The sequence below is a fragment of the Natator depressus genome, chromosome 14, assembly GCF_965152275.1.
Source record: "Natator depressus isolate rNatDep1 chromosome 14, rNatDep2.hap1, whole genome shotgun sequence".
NCBI lineage: Eukaryota > Metazoa > Chordata > Testudines > Cheloniidae > Natator > Natator depressus.
Window position 1 is genome coordinate 17,431,898 of NC_134247.1, and position 24,709 is coordinate 17,456,606.

General features: G+C 40.5%; 1 protein-coding gene and 1 long non-coding RNA gene across 10 annotated transcripts in view; one reads left to right on the plus strand and one right to left on the minus strand.

Moving 5' to 3' along the window:
* Nucleotides 1-23,716, minus strand: part of LOC141998690 (uncharacterized) — a 48,263-nt gene extending 24,547 nt beyond the window's left edge. Inside the window, exon 1 of the long non-coding RNA XR_012641886.1 lies at nt 23,556-23,716. This is a non-coding gene — a long non-coding RNA (uncharacterized LOC141998690). The remainder of the gene's footprint in view (nt 1-23,555) is intronic.
* SEC14L1 (SEC14 like lipid binding 1) overlaps nt 1-24,709 on the plus strand; it is a 94,877-nt gene that overhangs the window by 30,359 nt on the left and 39,809 nt on the right. For 4 of the 9 annotated variants that reach the window (XM_074971611.1, XM_074971612.1, XM_074971613.1 and 1 more), the window contains one exon: nt 13,278-13,369. The exons of 3 other annotated variants lie outside the window; for them this stretch is intronic. In XM_074971611.1, coding sequence (XP_074827712.1) covers nt 13,307-13,369 — 63 coding nt within the window. In that variant the 5' untranslated portion in view covers nt 13,278-13,306. Of the gene's footprint in view, nt 1-9,785; nt 9,928-13,277; nt 13,370-24,709 lie in introns of those variants that run through there. 2 more of the 9 variants (XM_074971615.1, XM_074971620.1) reach the window with 2 other exon arrangements.

The following is a 24,709-nucleotide window of genomic DNA, read 5'->3' on the forward strand; positions in this document are numbered from 1 at the left end:
CTTATATAAATCTTTTTTGAACCCACTTGTAGTCTTGGCCTTCACAACATCCCCTGGCAACAAGTTCCACAGGTTGACTGTGTGTTGTGTGAAGAAATACTTCCTTTAGATTGTTTTAAACCTGCTGCTTATTAATTTCATTGGCTATCCCCTAGTTCTTGTGTTATGTGAAGGGGTAAATAACACTTCCTTATTCACATTCTCCCCAACATTCATCATTTTATAGACCTCTATCATATCTTCCCTTAGTCATCTCTTTTCTAAGCTGAACAGTGCCAGTCTTTTTCATCTCTCCTCATATGGAAGCTGTTCCATACCTCTAGTCATTTTTGTTGCTCTTCTCTGTACCTTTTCCAATTTTTTTAGGAGATGAGGTTGTGACACTGGTGGACCAGGTGCCAGCTCATGGCAAGGCCCCACGCCTCACTGAACATTGACAAATGCATAGCTGATAACCTGTCTTGCTTACTTATGTGCTAGTATCATCAAAATAGACATTAGATCTTATGTTGATAAGAATGTGTTTAGGGTTTTTTTTATAATGCTTGTAGGAGGCTGCATGTATTGATCTCACTTGCAACTTCTATAGTCCATGGTATAAAGTTACATTGAGTATTTGCATTGTAAACCTCTGTAATTGGGTAACTCACCAAACAGGAAAAGAAGCATTAATTAAAGTATAGTGCTCATCCTGCATACAAGATAGCCCACTGGTGACAGATGAGGTATTGTGTAGCATCAAAGGACAGAGGCCCTGCTGATTGCATTCCTAACTCCCTCCAGGAAGGAGAGACCTACACATGAACTCATCTCATCAGTTTGGACTCTGCAGTGGAGGGGATAAAAATCCCTGACAAGGAGAAACTGAGTCTCTTTCATGCTGTCTGGACTTTGAGGGGCAATGATTCTTAAACATAAGCAAAGAGATCCCCATGCTGCTTGGCATGGGTTAGCTCTGAAAGGCATTTTGAATTGACCGATTTCTACATCTGTCACCTTTTGAGTTACACAAATGAGTTTCAGTCTGTTAGATACGCTTTCTTTAACCTGTAAATAATGCTATTATTCCTTTTTCCTAATAAAAATGTAGTTAGTTTATTACAGGATTGGCCACAAGCATTGTTTTCGTGTGTGATCTAGGGTACAAATTGATCTGTGGGAAGTGGCTGGTCCCCTGGGATTGGAAGTAAACTGAATATTTTGTGATTTTTTTTTTTTTTTGGTGTGTATATATATCACATAGTCCTAATTGTCTGGGTGGCAAGATACACTGGAGTGTGCAAGGGGACTGTCTGTGATTCCATGGTAAGACTGTTAAAGTAATCCAGGAGTTCACATTTGTTACTGGGTTGGTGAAATGTAATTATAGAACTCACAACCAGTTTGGGGTGTCTGCCCTGAGGTTGGTACTCTCAACCATGAGCCATTTCAGACACTGTGGCAAGAGCAACCAGAACTGCATGCAGTATTCAACATGTGGGTGTACCGTGGATTTATATAGTGTCATTATGATATTTTCTGTCTTATTATCTATCCCTTTCTTGATGCTTCCTAGCCTTCTGTTAGCTGCTTTGACTGTCACTGTACACCGAGTAGATGTTTTCAGAGAACTATCCACAATGACTCCAAGATCTTTCTTGAGTGGGAACAGCTATTTCAGAACCCATCATTTTTTATGTGTAGTTGGGATTATGTTTTCCAATGTGTATTACTTTACATTTATCAATATTGAATTTCATCTACTATTTTCTTGTCCAGCCACCCAGTTTTGTGAGAGCTTTTATAACTCTTCACAGTCAGCTTTGGACTTAACTAGCTTGAGTAATTTACTATTGTCTGCAAACTTTGCCACCTTACTGTTCACCACCTATTCCAGATCATTTATGAAATGTGGAACAGTGCTGGTCCCCAGTACAGATCCTTGGGGACCCTGCCATTTACCTCTCTCCATTGTAAAAACTGGCCATTTATTCCTACCATTTGTTTCCTATCTTTTTTAACCAGTTACTGATCAATGAGAGGACTATCTGCCTTATCCCATGATTGCTTACTTTCCTTAAGAGCCTTTGGTTACATTCCAGTTCCTAGCTTACAGGTATGAACATAATAAAAACCTCCAGAAAATTGGACCCTTTGTTGACAGCCACAGTAGAGAGACCAAGGACCAAATGGGCCATAGTTGCTAAATATATTCTCTCTTGTCTCTAGAGAAATGGAACCAAGTTTTCTGTGGGTGTAACTTCAATGGAGTTATGCCAACACTTACTTTGTCCTCATTTCTCTGGAGATGAGTGTTCAATCTTTGACCAGTAAGGAGGCCAAATTGCAATGGTAGTTTCTATTATGTGGCGCGGTAATCAAAATAGTTACACAAGCAGAGAATCTGGGCTATGATCTCTCTAGGTCAAAGCTGAGGAATGTTGCTGTGGTGGGTGTGGACAAATTTGCAGAGCTGCTTCCCATGCTGTATCAGATCTGTGGGTGAAGAGAGAAATACAGTTTCCAGTGTCCTCTGTGTATCCCCTTTTATTAACATTAAACTCATTGAGTCTGCAATGGAAAAAATTAAATGGGATGAACGTCTGCCTCAAATTATGCTTTCTATTCAGGCTTCTGCAAGTCTGTTACATTCTTACTGTGTCATGTTTTCTTTGTTTAGTCCCTAAAATGCAGGCACTGCTATGGAGCACAATGAGGTTTCCTCTACCTAATGAAGACAAATTAAAGCGGACTGAGCGTGTATATCAAAAAATGGGATTGCCTTGGTACAAGGCTAGAATTAATGTGAACAGTTCTGCTAATCACAAACTAGGAGCATTTATTTCCAGTGGCTTGGGAATAGCATCGTGAAACTTATGCTTCTAAAGAGATTGTTGGATGAAAGTTGCTAACAAAGGCCTGGTCTAACTATATTTACCTGCATAACTATTTTGATTCAGAGTATGACTTTTTTAAAAAATGAAAGTTATACAGCGGCAACTCCTAGCATGGACACAATTATACCAGTATAAACGTGCCTTCTACTGGTATAATCTATTTTCCTTCTTGTATGGGAATAAGCTATGCAGCTATAAGCATCTTTACAGCAGAATAACTGTGCCCACACAAGAGTAGACAACCTCTACAGGCTCGATCCAGCTCCTTGGAAGTCAATGAAAAAGCTCCCATTGACTTTAAGGGGAGGTGGATTGGGATCTACATGCAAAGAAGCTGACCCTCAAATAGCTGGATTTTACGGGTAATTTTTAATATTGCACATTATTTATTCTATTAATGCGATGGGATTGTTGTTTATTACTATGTCTATGCTATTATAAAAATGCAAGACACTTTACAGGCAAATAGGGATGATAACTACACCCTGAATAGCTTACAACCTCAGAGCCTGATTTAATGCCAATTGAAGTCCATGGGAGTCTTCCTATTGACTTCAGTGGGTGTTTGGATTGGGCCATAAGGGCCTGATCCAGCAGTGTGCTCCCCCCAGCATTGGTCCTTATGTCTTCATGCAATCCCATTAACTTCTTCCTTTCCATACCCGCAAACCCAGTTACTAAGAGGGATCTTAAACAGCCTTTTAGATTTATTTTGAAAGGATTTTAGTTGAGCTTTGCATTTTCAGAACCACTTAATCAAGAAGCATGTTTTTCAAATGACTGTCAAGTGTCATTTGTTAGTTTATTAGACAAAGGCAGCCCCTGAGTCACTATCTAAACTGAGGACTGGATGGCCCAGTGACTAGTAATTGGTGTTTCACCTCTAGGTAACCAGTTGTCACCTAGGTCACTTTTTGTCATTTGATGGCTGTTCATTCACGTATGTGAACTGACTTGGATAGCTGAGAGCAGTTTCCAGGGACAGCATTCTCACATCATTCACCCACCACCAAGTCTGGCACTGACGCCTTTCTTGGCAGTCTCAGTATAGATGCCAAGAACTAACACTCACAGAAAGTGAACTAACTTCTCTCCCCTAGAGTGTGTCCCTCCAGTTCAATACAGATGCACATTGGTGGAGCAGTGAGGGGAAATTTATGAAGTTCCTTCCAAGGAACTACTGGCTAGATTTTTTCAAAGGCATTTAGGTCTCTGTTGGTGCAGGTAGGTTCAAAAGCACCTAAGAAAGTTAAGTGCCTATGTCCCATTCAAATCAATAGGATGTAGGCACCTACCCTGTTTATGCGCTTTTGAAAACCCCACTAGGCACCTTCCTGCTTCTTTAGGCACCTAAATATCCTTGAAAATCTGGCCCTACCTGCTTTTGGTTAAATATGGGAAATCGGAACCTGATTCTCTTCTCAGTTACAATAGCTTGGTGCTGGTGTAATTGCATTGATTTGAATGGAGCAACTCCTGAGTTACAGTGATATAAGAGAGATCAGAGTCAGATTCTGAAGGTACATCTACACTGCAAAAAGAAACCCTATCGCAGCGAGTGTCAGATCCTGGGACAGATGACTCAGGCTTGCGCTGCAAGGCTAAAATAGCAGTGTAGATGTTCCTGCTCGAGCTGGAGTCTAGGCTCTGAAACCCAGCAAATCAGTTGATCCTGGCTCTGAGACACGCCGCTGTGTTTTTGGCAGTTACTGCCAGTGTGGCATCCTGCACCAATATTAAAATCCCTATATAAGTGAAAAATCATCCTCCTTTTGCATCACAAACTCTGATTCTTTCCCTTCACACTGCAAAGCAGACTTGCTCCAGTGTCTCACATGGATAATTGCGGGATGAAATCATATTGTGTCACAGATGCTGCTGAGGTTAATTTCTCCATGAAGTCTGTGCTATCAGCCTCCTGAGTGTTCTCACAGATGGGTGAGGCAGTGAATGTCAGATCTGATGCTTAACCAAGAAGATGCGCTAGCCCCCTTCTCATCCTGTTTTCATTATTTACGATGCCAGCAGATTCCTTCCTGCTGCACTAGCCCTGTTTGTTATGAGTACTGACTTTAAATTCCATATAGGAGGCACTGTATAAATGGAATAGATTTGTTACACTCACTGTGGTCACATGCTTATCCTGATTCATACATTTCATGAATCAGAACTTGGTCCTATATGCCAATACCAGTTTGCGTAAATCTTAGCATGCTATTGGCATCTGTGCTGTGACGTAGGTCAGTGGAGTCAGAGTGCTGGCAGCTGAGCCTAACTGGCTTCTGAATCAATTTTCCTATAAGTAATTTGAGAGCAAAAGCAAAAAGCCTATTCCTAACTGTTAGTGACTCAGGACACCAAGACCTAAGGCTCCAGGGCGCAAGTTTCTCTAAGACTAATATTAGCCCAGTTCTCAGTCATGTGAATGCTGGATAAATGTTACTGTAGTTGAAGTGTTCAATGAGCTACTAGTTAGCAGCGTGATCCAATGGATCAGTGACCAGCTTAAATCTCAAATGAGCTGGGTTCTTGTCTTGGGTCTCAGAGTAACAGCCGTGTTAGTCTGTATTCGTAAAAAGAAAAAAGAAAAGGAGTACTTGTGGCACCTTAGAGACTAACCAGTTTATTTGAGCATGAGCTTTCGTGAGCTACAGCTCACTTCATCGGATGCATAGGTCTGCCACAGATTCATTGTGTGACCTTACGTGTAACATTTTATGGGCCTCAATTTCCTCCTCTGTTAAAATGGGGATAATAAATACCTTCCCTGCCTTTGTACAGTACTTTAAGATCTCCACGTGAAAAGTGCTACGTTCTCACTCTCTCTTTCCAATCCTCCCCCAAAACTCGCTTCTTCCATTAAGTCTTTAAAAATCCATACACCGCCTCCAGATCATTCCATCACAGCATGCACTTGTAGGGTATGTCTACGCTGCAGTCAGGAGGGATGATTGCAGCACAAGGAGGCATACCCAAGCTAGCTTTGAGTCAGCTTGCTAAAAATAGCAGCATAGTGGCAGCAGCATGGGCTTGTTGCCTGAGTACGTACCCAGGGTCCTGGGTGAGACTGTACGCCAGCAGCTATCCTGTGCTGCTGCCCATGCTGTGGCTACACTCCATTTTTAGCAAGCTGGCTCAATCAAAGCTAGCTCAGCTATGCCCACTCATGCTGCAATCACACCTCTCTATTGCAGTGCAGGTATACCCTTTACATCTGAATTGTTTTGTCACGTGAGAACCAGAATGCTAGTTCACTTGGACGCAGACCATGTCTTATTAATTGTTTGTCAATCAGCATGCTAATTTTACCTGAGAAAGGAGTGCAGGATTGGGGCCTTTATGTGATTTTGGGGGGCTTGAGAACTGGTTCTCAGTTACATCAGTGCAAATCAGTTATTCCACTGACTTACCTGCAGTTACTTTTGATTTACACCAGCATATCTGAGATCAAAATCGGATCTTTTAGTTTGTAGCATTTTAATTTATTTAGGGTTTAGCAATCAGAACTTGCATCTGTCTGTGATCTGTCCTGCTGAGCATTATTCACAACTTCCCTCTTTTTTGCTATTTTAACACAACAGCAGCAAAGACAGAAGTTGCTTTTCAGTGTTTAGCAAAGTATAATTGAATTCTTACCCTGACTCTGATTTGTAATGAAAGGCAAGGACAAGATCCATCCCTGGTGAAACTCCATGAACTTTTGTGGAATTATAAAAGATGAATTTTGGACACAAGCTGTTTTATATGTGCCGAAAAAATCACAGCACACTGCTCTTGATCAATTTCACTTTAGGGTAACCATTATTTATTAATAATGTATCCTACGTCAACAATTCCCATTGACTCCAGTGAGAATATTGCCTGAAAACAGAGTAAATAACTGTTGTGTAATCAGAATACAAAACACTGGAGAATGTAGTCTGAGAAACACATTCACGTGATGGGGAGTGACCTTATATAACCCACACAGGGTTTAACTTCCCTCTGTGCCTAGTAAGCCACATCCCTTAACTGCTAAAAACATTTGTTGTGTCGTACTTTCAATCTGTATCCTCTAGGCTTCAATCCTCCCGTTCCTTTTCTTACGCATGAAAAAGACCTTTCCTCACAACCTTTCATAAGACACTTCAGTTTGCTGTTTCTTAATTCACATCCTTTCTAAAGACTCACTTCTGTGATGCCCATAAGCAGTGAGTCAACAATAATTATAAATCATATATTAATAGTAATATATTTTTTTTAAAAACTGAGTAAGTCCTTCCTTTGTGTCGGTCTTGCTAAACTGTAGTTTAAACTGTAGTCAACAGTGTAGGGACTGTTGATATTTTTTTTTATTTGTACATTGCCAAACACAATGTAAGCACTTAACGAATACATTAATAACTTCTTCCCCTTTCACCAAAGACAACCTAGTTCCTTTTTTTCTTTTTTTTTTCTTTTTTTTTTTTTAAAAAAAAAGTGAAGATTTACTGCTTGTATTCTGGAATTGGGGGAATTGCACTAGAACTTAAATTACACAGAATCTAATGACCTAAAATTTCTGAGTAAAAAGGGCAGTGGAAGCTGTATGGAGGCAAATTCCAAATGCTAAGAACACAGATATACTAATAGGGTTATTTTACTGGCCTTCATATCAAGAAAAGGATATTGGGTGCTAGGGTTGCCAATTTTGGTTGGAGGTATTCCTGGAGATTTCATCACATGACATCTTTAATGAAAGATTATTCTATAATACCTGGAGACTCCAGGCTAATCCTTGAGGGTTGGTAACCTTATTGGGCACACAATACCGAGGACAATAAAAAAGCCAACTAAGTCTAATAACACAGTATTGCCAGGTGACTTCACCTGTGTGCATGTAAAAATGGTCAAATGCTACAATGGGAAAAGGTTTAGAGAAGCAGTTTCTCAACACCTTAAATAACTGCTTCTTGTAACAGCTAATATGAGAGAACAGAAGAGGAGAGGCTATTACTGACTTAGTCTTAAATACCACACAGGTTCGTTCAAAAAATAACTATAGTTGAATCACTAATTAATAGTGATCAAAATATAATTAAGTCCTCAGGGAAGGAATTGTACCAAAAATATTACTGTGGCACTTTAGAAAGAGGGATTTCAAAAATACAAGGAAGCTAGTCAAAAAGGCTCTTGAATGTCCAAAGTGAGGAAATTAAGATCCTTGAACAGCATGGAGGTCATGTAACCATTCCATAATAGAATTCCAGTGGGCATGCACAGAATCTGGCCCCTAATTGCTAAGTTATTATTGTAAAGCACTTTAGGATACCTTGAGTGGAAAAACCACTACAGAAAACCAAATTGTATTTCTTGCTCTGGGCACGTTACAGATGATATGGTTATCATTATAAACTTGTAGTGAGACAACTCTCTCCCAGCAATCCACATCTGTAGAGCATCCCAGCCTCGGTAATTGCTGGTTGAATAAAGATAGAACAGCTAATCAAAGCCAGGGAAAGATGAGTGCTATTGGAGTGATTGGGGGGAGGGGTGAACAATGTGTACCCTCTTTAAATGGGAGAGCATCCATTCTGTAATCAATTTACTATTGGTGGCAAACCAGCCTTCATAGAATTTTATGTTAACATCAGGAAACTGAAAGTCAGAGGAGAGTTTTATTCCAGATTCATTTTATTATGAGGGGAGATACTAGGAGGGGATGGCTAGGTGGTCTAAGAGACAGGGTTTAACACTAATTAATAAATTTATTTTTCAGTTGAAATAATGTCTTAGGCCTGAGTCCTGCAAGGAAGCAGGGGCGGTGATGCAGGCAGGGGTTGGGGCAGCGTGCAGAGCCACCTGCCCTCAGATATGCCGCCACTTCCACTAGCCACCCTGCTGGAGCCTGCACCCCAAACCCCCTCCCACACCCTGCCCCAGCCCCCTCCAGCACTCAAACTCCCTCCCAGAGCCTGCACCCCCTCCTGCATTCCAACCCCCTGCTCCAGCCTTGAGCCCCCTCCCACACCCAAACTCCCTCCTAGCCTGCACCCTGAACCCCCTCCTGCACCCCAACCCCCTGCCCTAGGCTCAGCCTGGAGCTCCTCCTACACTCCGAACCCCTCGGCCCCAGCCCAGAGCCCGCACCCCAACCTCCAGCCCAGCGGTGAAGGGAAGGGGGGGCTGGAGTGAGCAGGGGTGGGGCCTTAGAGAAGGGGCGGGGACTTGGGGAAGGGGTGGGGTGAGGGTGTTTGGGTTTGTGCGATTGGACAGTTGGCAACCCTAGATGAAACTTGGAGGTACGCAAGACCAATCAGACTGCTGAAAGGGGTACAGGAGTCTGGAAAGGTTCAGAGTCACTGTCCGAGGCGGATCCCCAGCCTGACCCCCGCATCTAGACCCCTTGCCGAGCTGCAGCAGGAGGCCTCCCAGCCTCAGTGCAGGTGCCTGCTGCAGTTTGTCTGTGCTGGGGGTGGGACTCTCCCCTGTATTGCTATTATTCCTAGTGTAAAAAGAACAGGAGGACTTGTGGCACCTTAGAGACTAACAAATTTATTTGAGCGTAAGCTTTCGTCAGCTACAGCTCACTTCATGGGATGCATTCCTGGTGTCCTTACATGCTGGTTAATGATGGGGAGGGGCTGCAAAGGGGCAGGCTGGGGCTGAGCGACTGGAGCGCCCCCTCCCGTCTAGTAGCACAGCTCACTGCTACATGCTGCCAGCCTGAGGGCAGCAGGGCGAGACCTCCTTCCGCCAATCATACCAGCGCATGCGCAGGATCGGACAGCCAGCCAGATCGTCACTCCGCCTGGCTCTTCAGCCGCGCACGCGCAAAAGTGCAAAGCCAGACTGTCCCGTGCTGTGCCTAGACGGGCCTAGGATGCGCACGCGCAATACTTAACGGAGTGTGCTGTGTTTGCGTGTCTGCAGGCCGCGCATGCGCACGCGTTGGCAGGTGGCCAGGCCCCTCCTTTCCCCTGTCACTAGTAACAGCAGGCGGCCGCTGCCTCCTCCCCGGAACCGGCCGGCGGCGGCGGCTGCGCCCGGAGCCGACATGAGGCCAGAACCCCGCCGGTCTTTGTGACAGGAGGTGAGTAGGTGGCACCGACCGACACCCCAAAGCCCCGTTCCCTGCCGCGCGCCCTCCCCCTTCCTCCCCCCTCGTCCCTTCCCCTGCGCCCTCCGCATACCCCCCCCGACCCCTCTCCCATGTCGCCCCCGCATCCCCGACCCTTCCACTGCCCCCTTGATCCCTGCATCCCCTACCCTGGCCCTATTCTCCTACGTCTGTGCCCCTCTCCTTCTGCCCCTCTCCAGCCTGTGCCCCCGCCCCTCTCCAGCCTGTGCTCCTGCCCCTCTCCTTCTGCCCCTCTCCAGCCTGTGCCCCGGTGCCCCCGCCCCTCTCCAGCCTATGCTCCTGCCCCTCTCCAGCCTGTGCCCCGGTGCCCCCGCCCCTCTCCAGCCTATGCCCCTGTCTCTACCCCTTTCCACCCTGCCCTGGTACCCCCACACTTCTCCACCCTGTACCCCTACCTCTGCCCCTGTACCGCTACATTTGTGCACCCTGCCTCTTCCTGCTTCCCAGAACCTACTCACCCCCTTTTACTTTCCCAGGGCCCTGCTTTCTCAGTGGCCTCCCTCTCTGCTGTCCGTTATTTTTACTCCTCTGCCCCCCTTCACACTGCTTCCCCCTGCTTGGGTCCCGGTAGAGTTTAACCTTCTTCCCATCATCCTGTAGATTTTCTGCTCCCCCCCCCCCCCACCCGCCCCGCGCTAGCTCATAGCTTCTCCTTAGAATCCGTTTGCTGCTTCCCCCAGTTTTCTTCCATGTCCCCAGTCCCCCTCTGCTTCCCTGTTTGTTCCCTGCTCTCTGTTAATGCTTTCACGCGGCTCTGTTGTGCTTACACTCCCTTTCCGTAAAGGAAGGGGAGGAAACAAAGGGTACAATCTCCCCCCCGCCCTGTCTTTTCTGATTGCTTCTGCTACTTCTTCCCGTACTTCTCCTTTTACCTCTCCTGCCTGCTTTGGGTGCTCGCTCCCTCCTCCCCCCCACCATTGGGCAACCTAAAGAAGCAACTTTTTTCCCTCCAGCTTTCTCTGTCTAGCTCCAGCTCTCCCAAGTTTTCTGTCCCTTCCCCCAGCTTCTGGAAGGGGGTGGGGGGGAATATATCCATATCTGGAGAAAGTGGTCAGAGACCACTGACACCTTCCCCAATTTAAAGATGATACTTGTCTTCACTTTAGAGACCAGAGCTTTTTCACTGTAGACAGAAGCACTAAAATGTCAGATAAACTATTACTTTGAAAATCTTTCCAAGCTTTCTCTAAAACTTAGTCTTGAGAGTCTTGTAGTTTGGTGGGAAAGCAGCTGTGTTTTGAAGATGTTATGTCTCTGTTGATTTGTACGTACATTTTGTTCCAGGAAGGTGCTTTTGGTAAAGCCCAGAAAGACACTTTTGACTTCAGATAAATTTGTCTTAAATGTCTCTCTTGAGGGAAAAGAATCTTCCCTATCTGTCCATTTTCTTTACAGTTATCTAGGTTTTGTAGCTTTCAATCATTTGTCAAATAGCTTTAAGGTGTCTCTTGTTTCAGATGAGGTTTTTTTCTCCCCAGTATTCCTTGGCTTTAGAATCTTACCAAATACTTGTTTAACATATAACTTAAAAACTCTTGGAAGAGGCTGTTAACGTTCCTTTGGTATTTTGAGGCTGGTTTAGTGGAGAGGCTATGAGTTATACGTTTGAATCGTTCAGTTAAATCTTGCTATAACAATAGAAACTGTTTTCCACAGACTTTAACAGGTATTACTTTGAGACCTGTTATGTACATGAGACTGCCACGTTCATTCTTCTAAAAGCAGACTAAGAACTATCCTAGCTCATGTCTAGAAGACCTCTGTTTTATGTCTAGTCTCCATGGCTTTATAATTGTTGCCTTTTCCTTTAAATCTGTATACTGAGTCAATTCAACTAACCAAGCAAGAATATATTATACAGATTTCCAATCTGTAATGGAAAACAATGCTGAAGTTCTACATTGCAAATGGATTTGTAATTTTTAATTCAGAATTAAAAATTAAACACTACTTATTACTGCACTTTCAGATATTTTAAAATAAATCCAGAGCGTGAATGTAGATGGATGAATTCATCACTTGAATAAATCTTTTGCCAGATTATCTGTCTCATTATTTTTTAGCATTTGTTGCTTCACGTTTCTGTTAAGTGAGACTTCTGTCCACTGTACTGTTCATCTGAAGTTGATGAGTTTGTGGAAGTAATATAGACACTGTAAGAGCATATTAGTATTAATGAGAAATATGGCTGTTTGTTCAAAGAAGTTAACATTGCATGTATGTCTTAAATCTGGCTGGCAGCCAATATTTTCATCCAAGGGTACTGATGCCAGTATTTTTTATTAGTATGCATTCAAGAAAGAACTTGATGGACCAAATTCATTGCTGGTGTAAGTGAACATACTTGCTTCTGCTTATGCCTGCAGTGAATTTGTCTGTGTGTGTATTAGCATATCCATAGTTTACTTAACTTATTTCCTTCTCACCTCATCAGCAAGTTGGTCCATCAGCACTTTGTATTCCTTTCATGCTTGAAAATAGTGAAGGATACTCTAATCCTATTTACACATAATACATTATTTCAGAGGAAAAAGCATCTTTTAAACGTTTTGAGATTTTACACGTTATTAGAAAATGGAATTCAGGGCCTTGTATCTTAATTGTTTTAAATTATCCCTTCAGCAATCTGAGAGTCAGAATGGGGGATTATAATAATATACCACGAATTGTGAGTTTTGCAGGGTTTTGTACAATGGGAGGGTACTGTGTGACTAACCTGGACAGAGCTTTTTGCATCTAACAGTATGTGCCAATAGTCATGAGACTTCTTGTAATGCTCATTTGTGAATGAGTGGTTTTGAAATGTCCCAACAGTATGTTGCTAAAATGGTAGAATGAGAACATACCAATTTGCTGCTTTTTTTTTTTTAAACATTTTGGAAGCACTTAAAATATAGATGCTGTCTAAATATATATAGTTGCTCAGACCCTATAGTAGGGTGGTAAGTGAACTTGTATATTACACTCTTAGTAACAAACCCAAAACCCGCAAACTCGTGAACATCTATAGCACTTCTATCACAGTACGTGTGTGTGTGTGTGAGAGTAAAAAAAAAAACAAAAAACTAATTGCAAGCAAAGAAATTTTTATGGTGGCACATCAGTATAATTTACTTCAGCTATAAGCTCAGCAGAAAAGTTTCAGCTGGTGTTAAATACTCTGTTGCCACTGCAATCTTCATGATGTAGGATACTGTACGTGAGGAGATGGGGCAAGGAATCTCTCTCGTAAACTAACAACATTGAACAGTAAAACTGCCCTCCCACATGTGACAATGACATTTTAAAAATTTGTTTTTCAGGTCTGAATAGTTCTTATTAATCTGAAACCATGGTGCAGAAATATCAATCCCCCGTGCGGGTGTATAAACACCCCTTTGAGTTAATTATGGCTGTAAGTATCACTTCTTAAACTGTAATTTTCTTATTTGAATATAATACTTGTATTGCTGAAGTGCGGTCAGGGCTTCTTTTGCTAGGCCCTGTACAGAATACAGAGTACCTGCCTTGAAGAACTTATATTTTGCTTGTCTTCTTAGACTATAAGTGGTAGGAGGGAGAGGAAATGCCAAACCTTCCCCAAAGCCTTGCCATAATTTTTGGGAGATTTATTTTAGGGTTTGTAGCAGAGGTGGGTCTGAAGGAGCAGGTGTTGGTCAGTTAAGCTGTTGCAAGTGGAAGAAGGCACAAAGGTGTTTATGTGAGAAGCTGTTGAAAGGACTGTTGAGGCTGGCATCTTTGGAGGGGCAAAGAAACACAGTAGGGGATGAGCAGACACTAGAGGCAGAGCTGTGAGGAGCATTGAAACTGAGGATGAGAAGCTTAAATTTGTTACAGTGGAAGAGGGTGATGTGGTCAGAGCAGCAGGCAAGAAGTATTCTCTTAACAGTTCTATTTTGAATTAATTGGGAAGGGTTGGGGATATGAGTATAAAATAAGGCCAGAGAGGTGAACAAAAACACCTGTGATAAATGAGGGGGGGTGGGTAGCTCCGTTTTATGGACAGCCAGCCAGTAGCTATAAAAATATTTTTAGTAGCTGTTTTTTAATTGCTCTACCTGCAAAGGGTTAAAAAGTTTTACTGCTATGCATAGGTAAAAGGAAGTGAGTGGGCACCTGGCCAAAAGATCCAATGGGAAGGCTAGAACTTTTAGGGCTCTGAACCACCGCATGCTGGGGTGTCCATAAAAAGGAACTCTTTTTCTCTCTTCTCCCCTTCCACCCCCCCCCCCCCCCCCATTATCACAACACTAAACAAAGCCCATGAGGTGTATGGTCACTAATCTATGTGTACTTCTTACAAACGAAAACCACCAGCACTGAAGAGTGACCCTGACCTAGGTTCCCACTTGAAAAATAACAGAAGTAAATCTCTGATATTTCTGTATACACTTAGTCAAAACCACAGTTGTTCAAGTTCTCATGAAATAGAAAAAGGACGTGAAGAGCAGTCACATCAACTTCTTCCCTCTTTGGTCCTAAAAAGAATAGTCTAAAGAAAATCTAAATAAAATGCTTATTATCTCATATCTTAATCCACTGAAGACCTCATTTTTGCATGTTTATGTATTGATACATTTTGATTGGTACCAGTGTATGCTCAGCACTTTGTAATGCTATTTACAAGCAATACCACAGCTGCTACTCATATGTTTTCTAATATTCTATTAAACTCAGTAGTTACATATTTAATGCGGCATGTGTTTTTGTAACTAAGTAAACTTGTTCCTGTTTTAGACTTTTATATATACGAGATGATTTTTCAGCGAAAATTCTCTGTGTACTTTGCCATTTGAATTAAGGAGTTATTACATTTCTATTGTGTTGAGGTAGTATTTTTATTTCCCTCTAACATATCTGTCAGGAACTCTTTAAGTCAAAACAACTACCAAAAATGTATTCCTCACATCATTAAAACTGCCATGTTAAAATTAGCTTTTTGCTTTCAAACTATTTTGTGTTTGTGGAGATATTTGTATCTGAAGCATGCTGGATTTTTTTTTTTTTAAACAAAGAAAATCCTCTAAGATCTTGTGTCATCTAAGCTTTTGTTTTCTTGAGAAGAAAATACCCATAATATAAAAGAAGTTGAAATAACAATAGCTAAAGAATCAGAACTAATAGACTAGGAATGTATGTAATGCAAAATAGTGAGTTAAACACAATACTTTGCATGACTTCATATGTAGACTAGTGATTGTATACTTGATTTGTTTCAAACATAAACTTCATTCATAGGGCAGTTATTATCACAAGAATTCTGCTTGCAATATGTTCATTTTAAGAATATACTTGTACACCTGCAGTACCTTATTATTATATCATTGGCTTTAAATGTGTTTTACATCACTGGAAAATTGGTAAAGTCAGTAGTTAAGATGGGTTATTACTGCAGGAAATGGTGAGTAGTGCTTTTTGTAAGTTAGAGCCAAACTCTAAATTTTCTTGGTTTCTATCACAGAGGTAAAATCTATGGAGTTCACCATCAATGGTTATTTGAATGACCAAATAATGCTAGTGAGAATGTACAGCGTATTCCACTTTATGTTGAAATGAACGTTTCATAATGCACATGCTCATTACCCAGCTTTCAAATGGTGGTAACTGTTTCAAAACAAAACTTCTTTTAAATGTAGCAGCAAGACAGTTCCTCATTCCAGACAAAATAATGGTACATGCCAAGTTTAAATTGCACCCCTTCAGGAAACAGTTTTTGTACATCTGTATAAAAATGTTTTTTAGGCTTGCAGACTTCTCATACTTCTGGGGGGGGGGAGAGAATTAAATCCCTGTTAATAGAACATGAGACATTGATCACAAGAGACTAAGAAACACTCCCAAAACTATAAAGTAATTAAAGGTGTCTAGAACAGAACAGCTTTTTCAGTGTGGTAGCATACTATTTATTGCTGTGGCAGATTGTTTTAGTGAGGAAATAATGGAAACTCTGTGATCTTTATTGTAAGGGCTGTCTTACCAACAGTATCTGAAAGCTGTCTGAGAATATTGAAAGCCCTCAGACTTTTCTTGCAAGGCATCTATGAAACTGAGCTCAGTTTTGTTCATAATGAATGGTTGGGAATGTAGGATGAGCCCGAAGGAGGTGTTAACTGGTACCTGTATCCCCGACGGGACTATAGAAAGGTGTCTTAGTTGTAGTCCCACTCCAGGACTCTAAACATATCTATACTCTAAAGGCCTACAGCTCTCCTCCTAGTTGAAACTAGTTACAGCAAGTCCTAATATCAGCTCTAGGATGGAGACACCACTTAGAACTTCCCTTTTCCACTGAAGCCAACTGAATGAGTGTCCTTTGTTGCATGGTGGACCATTTAAACTGCACGCTTCCTATTCTCCCCTACTTAAGTTACAAATAATGGAAAGTGATGAGAAATACCTATATACTGTGATAGTAGAATTGTGGTGCCCTTTACGTTATTCTGATACACCATGACAAATTTTGCTTTTTCTACTGAGGGGCCTGAAACAATTCTATTCAAAGAAAGAAAAGTAAAACTAAATTGTACTTCGCTCTGACCCAGGATTGGTAAGGCAAGCTCTCACCAGTACTGTTGTGTTGCAAATACTTCATCATGGTAAAAGGAATAAATGTTTTCTCTAACTGGAAAAGTATTAGGGATATATCTCCTCTATGGAAATTCTGAAAAGCATCATTTGAAAATATGTATATCTGGGGATAGCAATAGATTCAGGCCGGGGCAAATCCAGCCCCCTCTTCTTGCAGACTTGGAGGCACTCTCTGAAGAGAACTGGTGGAGTGTAAAGCTGTGGGGAAGTCAGGCACCTTGTGGATCCTCTCAGTCTTGACTGGCCATAGAGGGACACTGCATAAGAATTCCACGTAAACTACTCCAGCCATTGGGATAGAATTAGTCTCCCTGGTGAATCTTTGATTCTTCCCCGCTCCTCTGCATATCTTCCTAGTTCCTGGTCCTGCTACTTGCTCAGGGGGCTGAATTTGCATTGTTGTGCATTTCATTAGGTTTTAAACGTACCACCAGGCTTTAAATGTACCACCATGCTCTAAAAGTATGTCATTTTAAAGATTTACAGCCATTTTATTTTAAAGTTTTCTCTTTGCTAACTCCTGAAAATTATAGACTTAAAGATTCCTTTTCATGTCCCAGTTTACATAATGCTAAAAGTAGCTGAAATGGGGGAAATTACTGTTTACTCAGCCTTTTCTTGTGTTACCAAGGTTAGATAGATAGAAGAAGGAACCAGAAGAATATGCTTTCAAAACCCTTTGAGAATTCTAATGCTCTTTCAGTTGAAGAGTTTAAATTTTCTTATGTAAGTTATGCACATTGTTGAGCACACAGCTTAGTCTTTAAAATGCCAACATTAGAATGATGGGTCCCTCATATATATCATACTACTCTTGGCAACACGAGGTTAAGAAATGAGCACTTGAGCCAAAAAATATAAGCTGTGATGCTGGCTGGTTGAAATGAGTTAGAGGTCCTTTAAATTTATTTTGGAAACTAAACTCAAATATTGTAAAATCAGCTGCTTTGCGATGTGCTTGTGGGGTTTACCGAGACCAGTAAAGGGTTGTCACTGCCTGCCCTGTAATCTTGGATGCTTTTGTGCTGTGCAGCTTTGGCTTAGAGCCCTGATACACCAACAGCCCGCTTACAGCACACTGACCTCACCCTGGCTTGCACCAGCCTGGTTACTCCTTGCAGGGTGCAGTGCTCAGCCCCTCTCACTGTAACACTCACAAAACCATGTCAAGCTCACTTTAAAGAGACTGTACATAGCACCAGCATGTTACTTTGAGGATTTTACTTTTCAGTTTGAAGCACTACACTGAGATGGTTGTGTGGAGAAACAAGACATTGAAGTGATACCAGGTAGAAGGAATTGGGATAGAAATGGTTATAAACAAATGTAAAAACATGCTTCAAAGACTAAAACCTAAAAATATGCTTCAAAGTCTAAAACCTAACTTGAAAAATTAGTCTCTTGTTCAAAGTAGTTTTCTCTCCCAGGTTGTTCTTTCAGCAAGGCTGGCCAGTTCTAAAAGGTATTGTGTATGATAACAGTGAATTGGGGTGGTACACTAAACTGGTCAGACCACTGAGGGTCACTGCTAGATACTGGGGACCCCCTTGCGTTCTGGCATTGGGGTGCTCTTAGGGTCACATTTTGATATTGAACAGATCTTCCAAGGGATGAGTTTGTGCATAAGGAAGCATATACCATGTTTTAATGACATCCATATTACAGATGTCAGCACCAAAGGTGTTGAGTATTTAGAGAAATATGATGAAAGTCTGTTGCACTTACATTCTGTCTATAAATATGTTCCATCCACAGTTACAAATTTCATTTTAGAAATGAAGTTTATATCCTAATTTGGTGGCTGCACATGGTTAGTGTGCATCAGACCTACACCATATGCTGTGTTAATATTGACTGTAAGTATATATTTTTAAGAATTTGTGACCTTAAGAAAACTGGATTGAGGATTAAGGGCTAGATTTTTTTCAAAAGTGCTAAGCACCTTGAAGTGGAGACAGACTTTCAAAAAACTGTGCTCCTATTTAGGCATCTACATAAAGTGGACAAATTTTCATAAGTGCTTGGTATCCATCAGTTCCCATTGAGAACACTGGATGCTGCTGAGTGCTGAGCACTTCGGAAAAATCTGTCCATAAACTACTTACACAGTCACTCAGTTTAAAGAATTAAATTACTATTCCCATTAACTGTTAAATATTTTTTAGTTTCTCTTAAAACAGAAATAAAAGATCATTTTGTGCTTCTTTGAAGATGAAATCCTTTTTAACTGATGATAAATTGTAGCTGTAGCAAAAAAAAAAAAAGAAATTTATAATTCCTCCATTTTAGTGCAGTAGTCAAAGTACATTAAAACTCATTGAGCATAAAACTAGACAAACTAACAGAGCAACGTTCAGTTGCAACATTTTAGTAAATGTGTGCATTTGAATTTTCTGACAAGATGACTTGCCTGCTTTTCTTAGTTTATTTTTAACAGATCTGTGAAGACTTTTGTCCATAAGGTTCTGATTTTAAAATGAGTGAATTACAAAAGAGGAATAGAATTTCATGAAGCATAAATACACTTCACTCTTAAAGTTCTCCATATCTACTCTGTCTAGTCTTTTAGATTGTTGAACTAAAATATAATCCCTAGATCTGGAATTGTATGAAGTTTTCTTAATTGTTTCTGATTTGTCAGCAAATCATCCCTTTCATTATAAAGGAATATCACTCAACTTGAAATCTAGTTACTTTTAATTCATTTTTTAAAGAAAAGTAATTTTGGGTACTATACCTGCCCCTAAATCCTGTGCCAATTTTTGTTGCCTTCATCACATTTTCTTTTTTTTTAATGTTCCTTTTCCCTGTTGCTATGTGGAAGATCCATTGAAACAACGGACATTGGTTAACTGATAATGGAAGGGAAACAGTGAAAATGGCCATACATAAAGTTCTTTCAAGTGCACATAGTATACAGAATTTAGAGAATTGGTTATTTCTCTATTTTTCAGTCTGTCATAGTAACCTTGGGTGTAATTTGTAACAGTAGGTTTAAAATCCATACAGTGTGGGTCCTTTTTTTATAAAACATTTTTGAAATTGGAAATTAAGGAATGTAAGTCCTTCCCATCCCTCCCTCCCAGTAAATATATTTTCTTGCTATGCAGGAAGTTTGTACAATGAGGAGAATCTTAGTATGTATCTTATCTTTTATTCAAAACAGTTTATAATCTTGTGATTTTTTTCAATTATTTTTAATCCCAAACTCCATCTCTTCTGTAATTTTTTTATTAAAAATATGGGCTTAACTACACAGGGAAATTTGCTAGTAGAATTATACTGTTATAACTCCCCATGTGGACAGTCCTATTGTGGAGTAAAAATGCCTTTTTCCAGTTTAGCTTATGTTGTTTTGTGTCATTGTTGATGGTCTCTTGCTTCACAAAGGAAAAAAGTCTAAAAAAGCATGTAATTAATTTGTTTTTAGAATGTAACTTATTTAGAATGTCCAGCAGTTACAAAAATGTGAATTAAGTTAAGCACAAGGAAAAATTGACTTACTGCAGTTTGCATGTTTGTGGCATGATTAAGTATTTCCATAGCTTTCTGTTTTTGTGGGGAAACACATGACTGTATTGTAGCTGACAGCTGCAGTTCCTTTGTTCATCAGCTGCTTCTACCCAGTTCTGGGTGGGTTTGTTTTTTATTTTTTTGAAAAAAGCCTTTCACACTTTGAAAGCTAAAACATCCTGCCAAACTTGGAGGAAGTACCACCAAGAGAAACAAATTCATTGAGACTCAGTGGTATTGCTTTAATCTGAAAATACTCTCAATATTTCAGTCCTCTGAAGGTGTTTAGATTATGAACATGTCAGGAGTGTGGTTGCAGGACCCATTGATCAGCCAAATGGCATTTGTCTAGAAGCTCAAAAATTCAGAATTAAACTCATGGGGAAAACTGACTGCTTTGCTTTTGACAGTGGATTACCCAGCACTCCAGACCTCCACATGCGAAAGGGTATCTGGTAATTGTGGTCTGGAAAAGTATAAACTGGGCAGTTTGGCAATTGTCATTTAATCTGAGGATAGCAGTTTAGAAGTGTTACGTGCATTCATGGGGAAAGGTTGGGATGTCTTATTAAATATATTTAGTGCACAGTGGAAGTTTGTGTAGGGAGATCCATGAGCATCTATCTAAAGCTATATTGGCAAATTCTTGTTTGTGATTGCTTAGAAATAGTAGGATACAACCTAAAGGTGATATTTATCTTGTCTGTTCTGCATGGTACAGATCAACTCTGATAATTCCGCTCTTTCCATTTCTATGGAAACTTCATTGATGTCAGTTGGAGATGGGAGCCTGTAGAGGACAGAATATTTGAGCTAAGATTTGTTGTATATTTATTTTGCTGTATAGGCATTTTAAGAAATTGAGATAATGTTGTCTGTGTTAAGTGGGAGGAGAGACTGGATTCTGTTCCTGGCTATGCCACTCAATTGCCCAAAGTCTGTCTCAGACAGTTACTTAACTTCCTACTTATCTGTAAATTGTATATAAATACTTTTCTTATAAGGGTGTTTGGGGCTTAAGAAATGAATGTTAATAAAGCTCTTTGGGATTTTTGGAAGACAATTCAACATTTCTTCCCAGCTTCATACGAGATTATGGAGAAGGGAAGAGTGTATAATGGAAAAGGGGAAAGAGGAAGGGGAAATTACAGTGCTGGAAGGGAACTCTAAGAACTTTTAATGAAGGGCCCAAAATCCAGATTCAGGTTTACTTTCTGATTACTGTATTAAGGAAGCACTGGTTGCAGCTCAGTAGTTAGTGCTGAGTTCCGTTTTGTCCTTAAAGATGGAATTCCACATCGTGTGTGTGTGTGTGTGTGTGTGTGTGTGTGTGTGTGTTGGGGGGGAGAGGGGAAATAAACCCTATTCTTCCCAAATTTACAGCATTGAAGTCTTAAATACATAATGAATTTTATTAATTTAACATAAGAACAGCCATAATGAGTTAGAACCATGGTCCATGTAGCCCATTATCCTGTCTCTAACAGCAGCCGATGCCAGATGCTTCAGAGGGAATGAACAGATATGGGCAATTTCAAGTGATCCATCCCCTATCGTCGAGTCCCACTTCTAGCATTTGGAGGTTTAGTGACTCCCAGACTATGGGGATGCTGTAGCCATTGTTTGACACGTCCTCCATGAACTTACCTAGTTCTTTTTTGAACCTCCACAGCGTCCCATGGCAACAAGTTCCACAGGTTAACTGTGTGTTGTGTGAAGAAATACTTCCTTTTGTTGTTTTAAATCTGCTGCCTATTTATTTTATTGGGTGACTCCTGGGCGGTTTCGGTTGGACATTAGGAAAAACTTCCTAATTGTCAGAGTAGTTAAGCACTGGAATAAATTGCCTAGGGAGGTTGTGGAATCTCCATCGGGGATTTTTAAGAGCAGGTTGGACAAACACCTGTCAGGGATGGTCTAGATAATACTTAGTCCTGCCTTGAGTGCAGGGGACTGGACTAGATGACCTCTCAAGGTCCCTTCCAGTTCTGTAATTCTTGTGAAGGGGTAAATAATGCTTCCCTATTAACTTTCCTCATACCGTTCATGATTTTATAGACTGACTTATTTGATGAAATTAGGTTAAGTATTAAACTGAGTTAACTTTTTTCTCTAATTGTTATGATTATATACCCTACACCAGAGATACTCAAGGCTTGTCTACCCTGACAATTTACAGTGCTACAACACTCTCGCTCAGGGGTGTGAAAAAACACCCCTGAGCGCAGCAAGTTTCAGCGCTGTAAAGCACCAGTGTAGACAGTGCACTAGTGCTGGGAGCTATACCCCTCATGGAGGTGGGTTTTTTTTAGAGCGCTCTCCCATGCTCTGCCGCGACCACGCAAGCCACATTAAAGCGCTCAGACTGAGGCTTTATGAGCTGCAAGTGGCTCTTTGCAGCACATGATATTAAAACGCTGTGTGATTTAATTATTAACCAATACGAATGCTTTTACTATGTTAACCAATTGTTAATAAAATAATACTTGGTCAGTCATTTTGCTGTGAGAATAATATATATAAATAATAGAAGAAACCATGAATTCACACTACTATTTTTTGGATAAAGTTGATTGCTAATTTGGCTCCTGAACCACTGAGGTCTGAGTATCACTACTCTACAGACAGGGCCAGATGAGCGCTTCAGGCAAATGTTACAGGGCCATTGTGACATCAGAGGTAACTCCATCAATCACTATTCTTCTACATTTAAATTGCATGCAACAATTCCATTGGTAGTGTGAGTCAGCTTCATTAGAGAGACTGGACTCTTGTCAAAAGTTCCCAACCGTTATTCTGAAATTCCATGGCCCCAAATTAGTTTGGACATCAGTGTTTGAAGTTCTTAACATTGCCTTTGCTCTGCTGCCCTTAAGGTTGCTACCACATAGTTCAAACTAGTAGAAATATCCCATAGTAGCATTCTCTTTGGGTTTCTTGTTTGTATTCATGTATACATTTTCAATTAATCCTACAAAACTAAGGAAAATTCAAGGCAAAAGCTACTGTAAGATGGAGTTCAAGTTTTGAGAGTATGTATTAGTAACTTAAGAGTAAAAAAACATTACAGGGATTTTGACACCTAAACAACCCTAACTCTGTCCTCCAGTGACAAGTGGGTAAGAAAACGGTCTTTAAAAATCAGTTCTTCAGACACTAAGATACCTTAATCATAGTTGTATTGTTAGTGAATGATGTCATTACAGATTAGAATTAAGACTGTTTTGGTGTCTTAAATGTGCATTTCAATATAACACATTCAAATTTCTGTTAAGCAGCCTTAACTTGGAACTTCTTGGGATTCTAATGCTTGGGTTTTGGTTAATTACAACATCCCTGTAATGTGTATGTTACCCTTAAGTTTTTAGAGTATATAGCAGTAATTAACTCCACCTTAACCCAGGGGTGTTGTGTTGTTTTGTTTTGTCCCAGAACGTATGATCAAGTTATGTAACAGCTTGAAAACATAAATTACTAACCTGCTTTAACATAGTGGCCTCTCGGTTTGACTGTGGCTTGTAATTTGCAGAACTGCTTGCTGCTGCTGTAATATCATATCCTTGTTTTAGTAATAATAGATCTTAATTGTATAAGGTTAAAAAAAAAAGTGCTTGTGTGTTAATGGCCCCTCAGATCTTTCAGAACTGTGGGAACGGCAGTGCAATGTTTACATTTGTTTGGGCCACAATAGGAGGGGAATGATTAGTTTCCTGACGTGAGCACTTTCTTTTCCAAGTCCTTTATTTTTCTTCATTCAGTGGAAAATGTGAATGCTATCAGTGTTGGGTCCAGTTCAGGAATACAGTCGCCAATATCCTTCTCAGAGGACATCTTGTCAGACATTTTATAAATTGCATTGCTTTTTAATTTACAAAATCTATATTTACTGTGTAATTCATTGGCCTGTGGCTAAAGCCCTCCATGCTGAATTCATGAAATTACAAATTTCTGTTTCATGGTCTGCATACTACAGACATTGACATAATGAACAGAATTTAATGTTAACTGTTTCTTTTGAACTTGTTTGTTCTTACAGTGTGACTAAATTGATCTCCTCTTTCTCTGTCTGCACTTCCACAGTGTGGGTGGGCATGGTGAGGAAAAAACTGTTTTTATTTATGTAATCTTTATGGTTTTAGTCACTGTTTTTAAAAGAGAACCAAGGGCTGAAGGAATGTTGACAGTTTCACTTTTGAATCAATTAAGCTTTGCAGTAGGCATATTTCCTGTTTGTACATGAGGAGGGTGACAAATTTTGGCGACATCATAGTTGCTACACATGATCAGATCGTTAGTCTACTGGCATACCTTTGGCAGCAGCTGGAACCTGATAAATATTCAGTAATATGCCTAGTCATCTGTGTAGTGCAATACATATTTGGAGAGGGATGGGTTAGGATTCCTTCCCAGATTCTCATGGGCATTCTACTGCAACATGAGATTTGAATCCCATTGTGACACTTAACGTGTATATTCAGCTGAAGTAGCTGAATTCTATCTGGAGCTTCTGGCAGCAGTTAAAGGGGCTAATGGTCAGTTTCCTAGTCCTCTTTAAACTCTAGCATAATGTTTGTCTTGCATATCTCCTTTGACAATAAATTCTGTAGGTTGACTATACTATTTATAATATAAA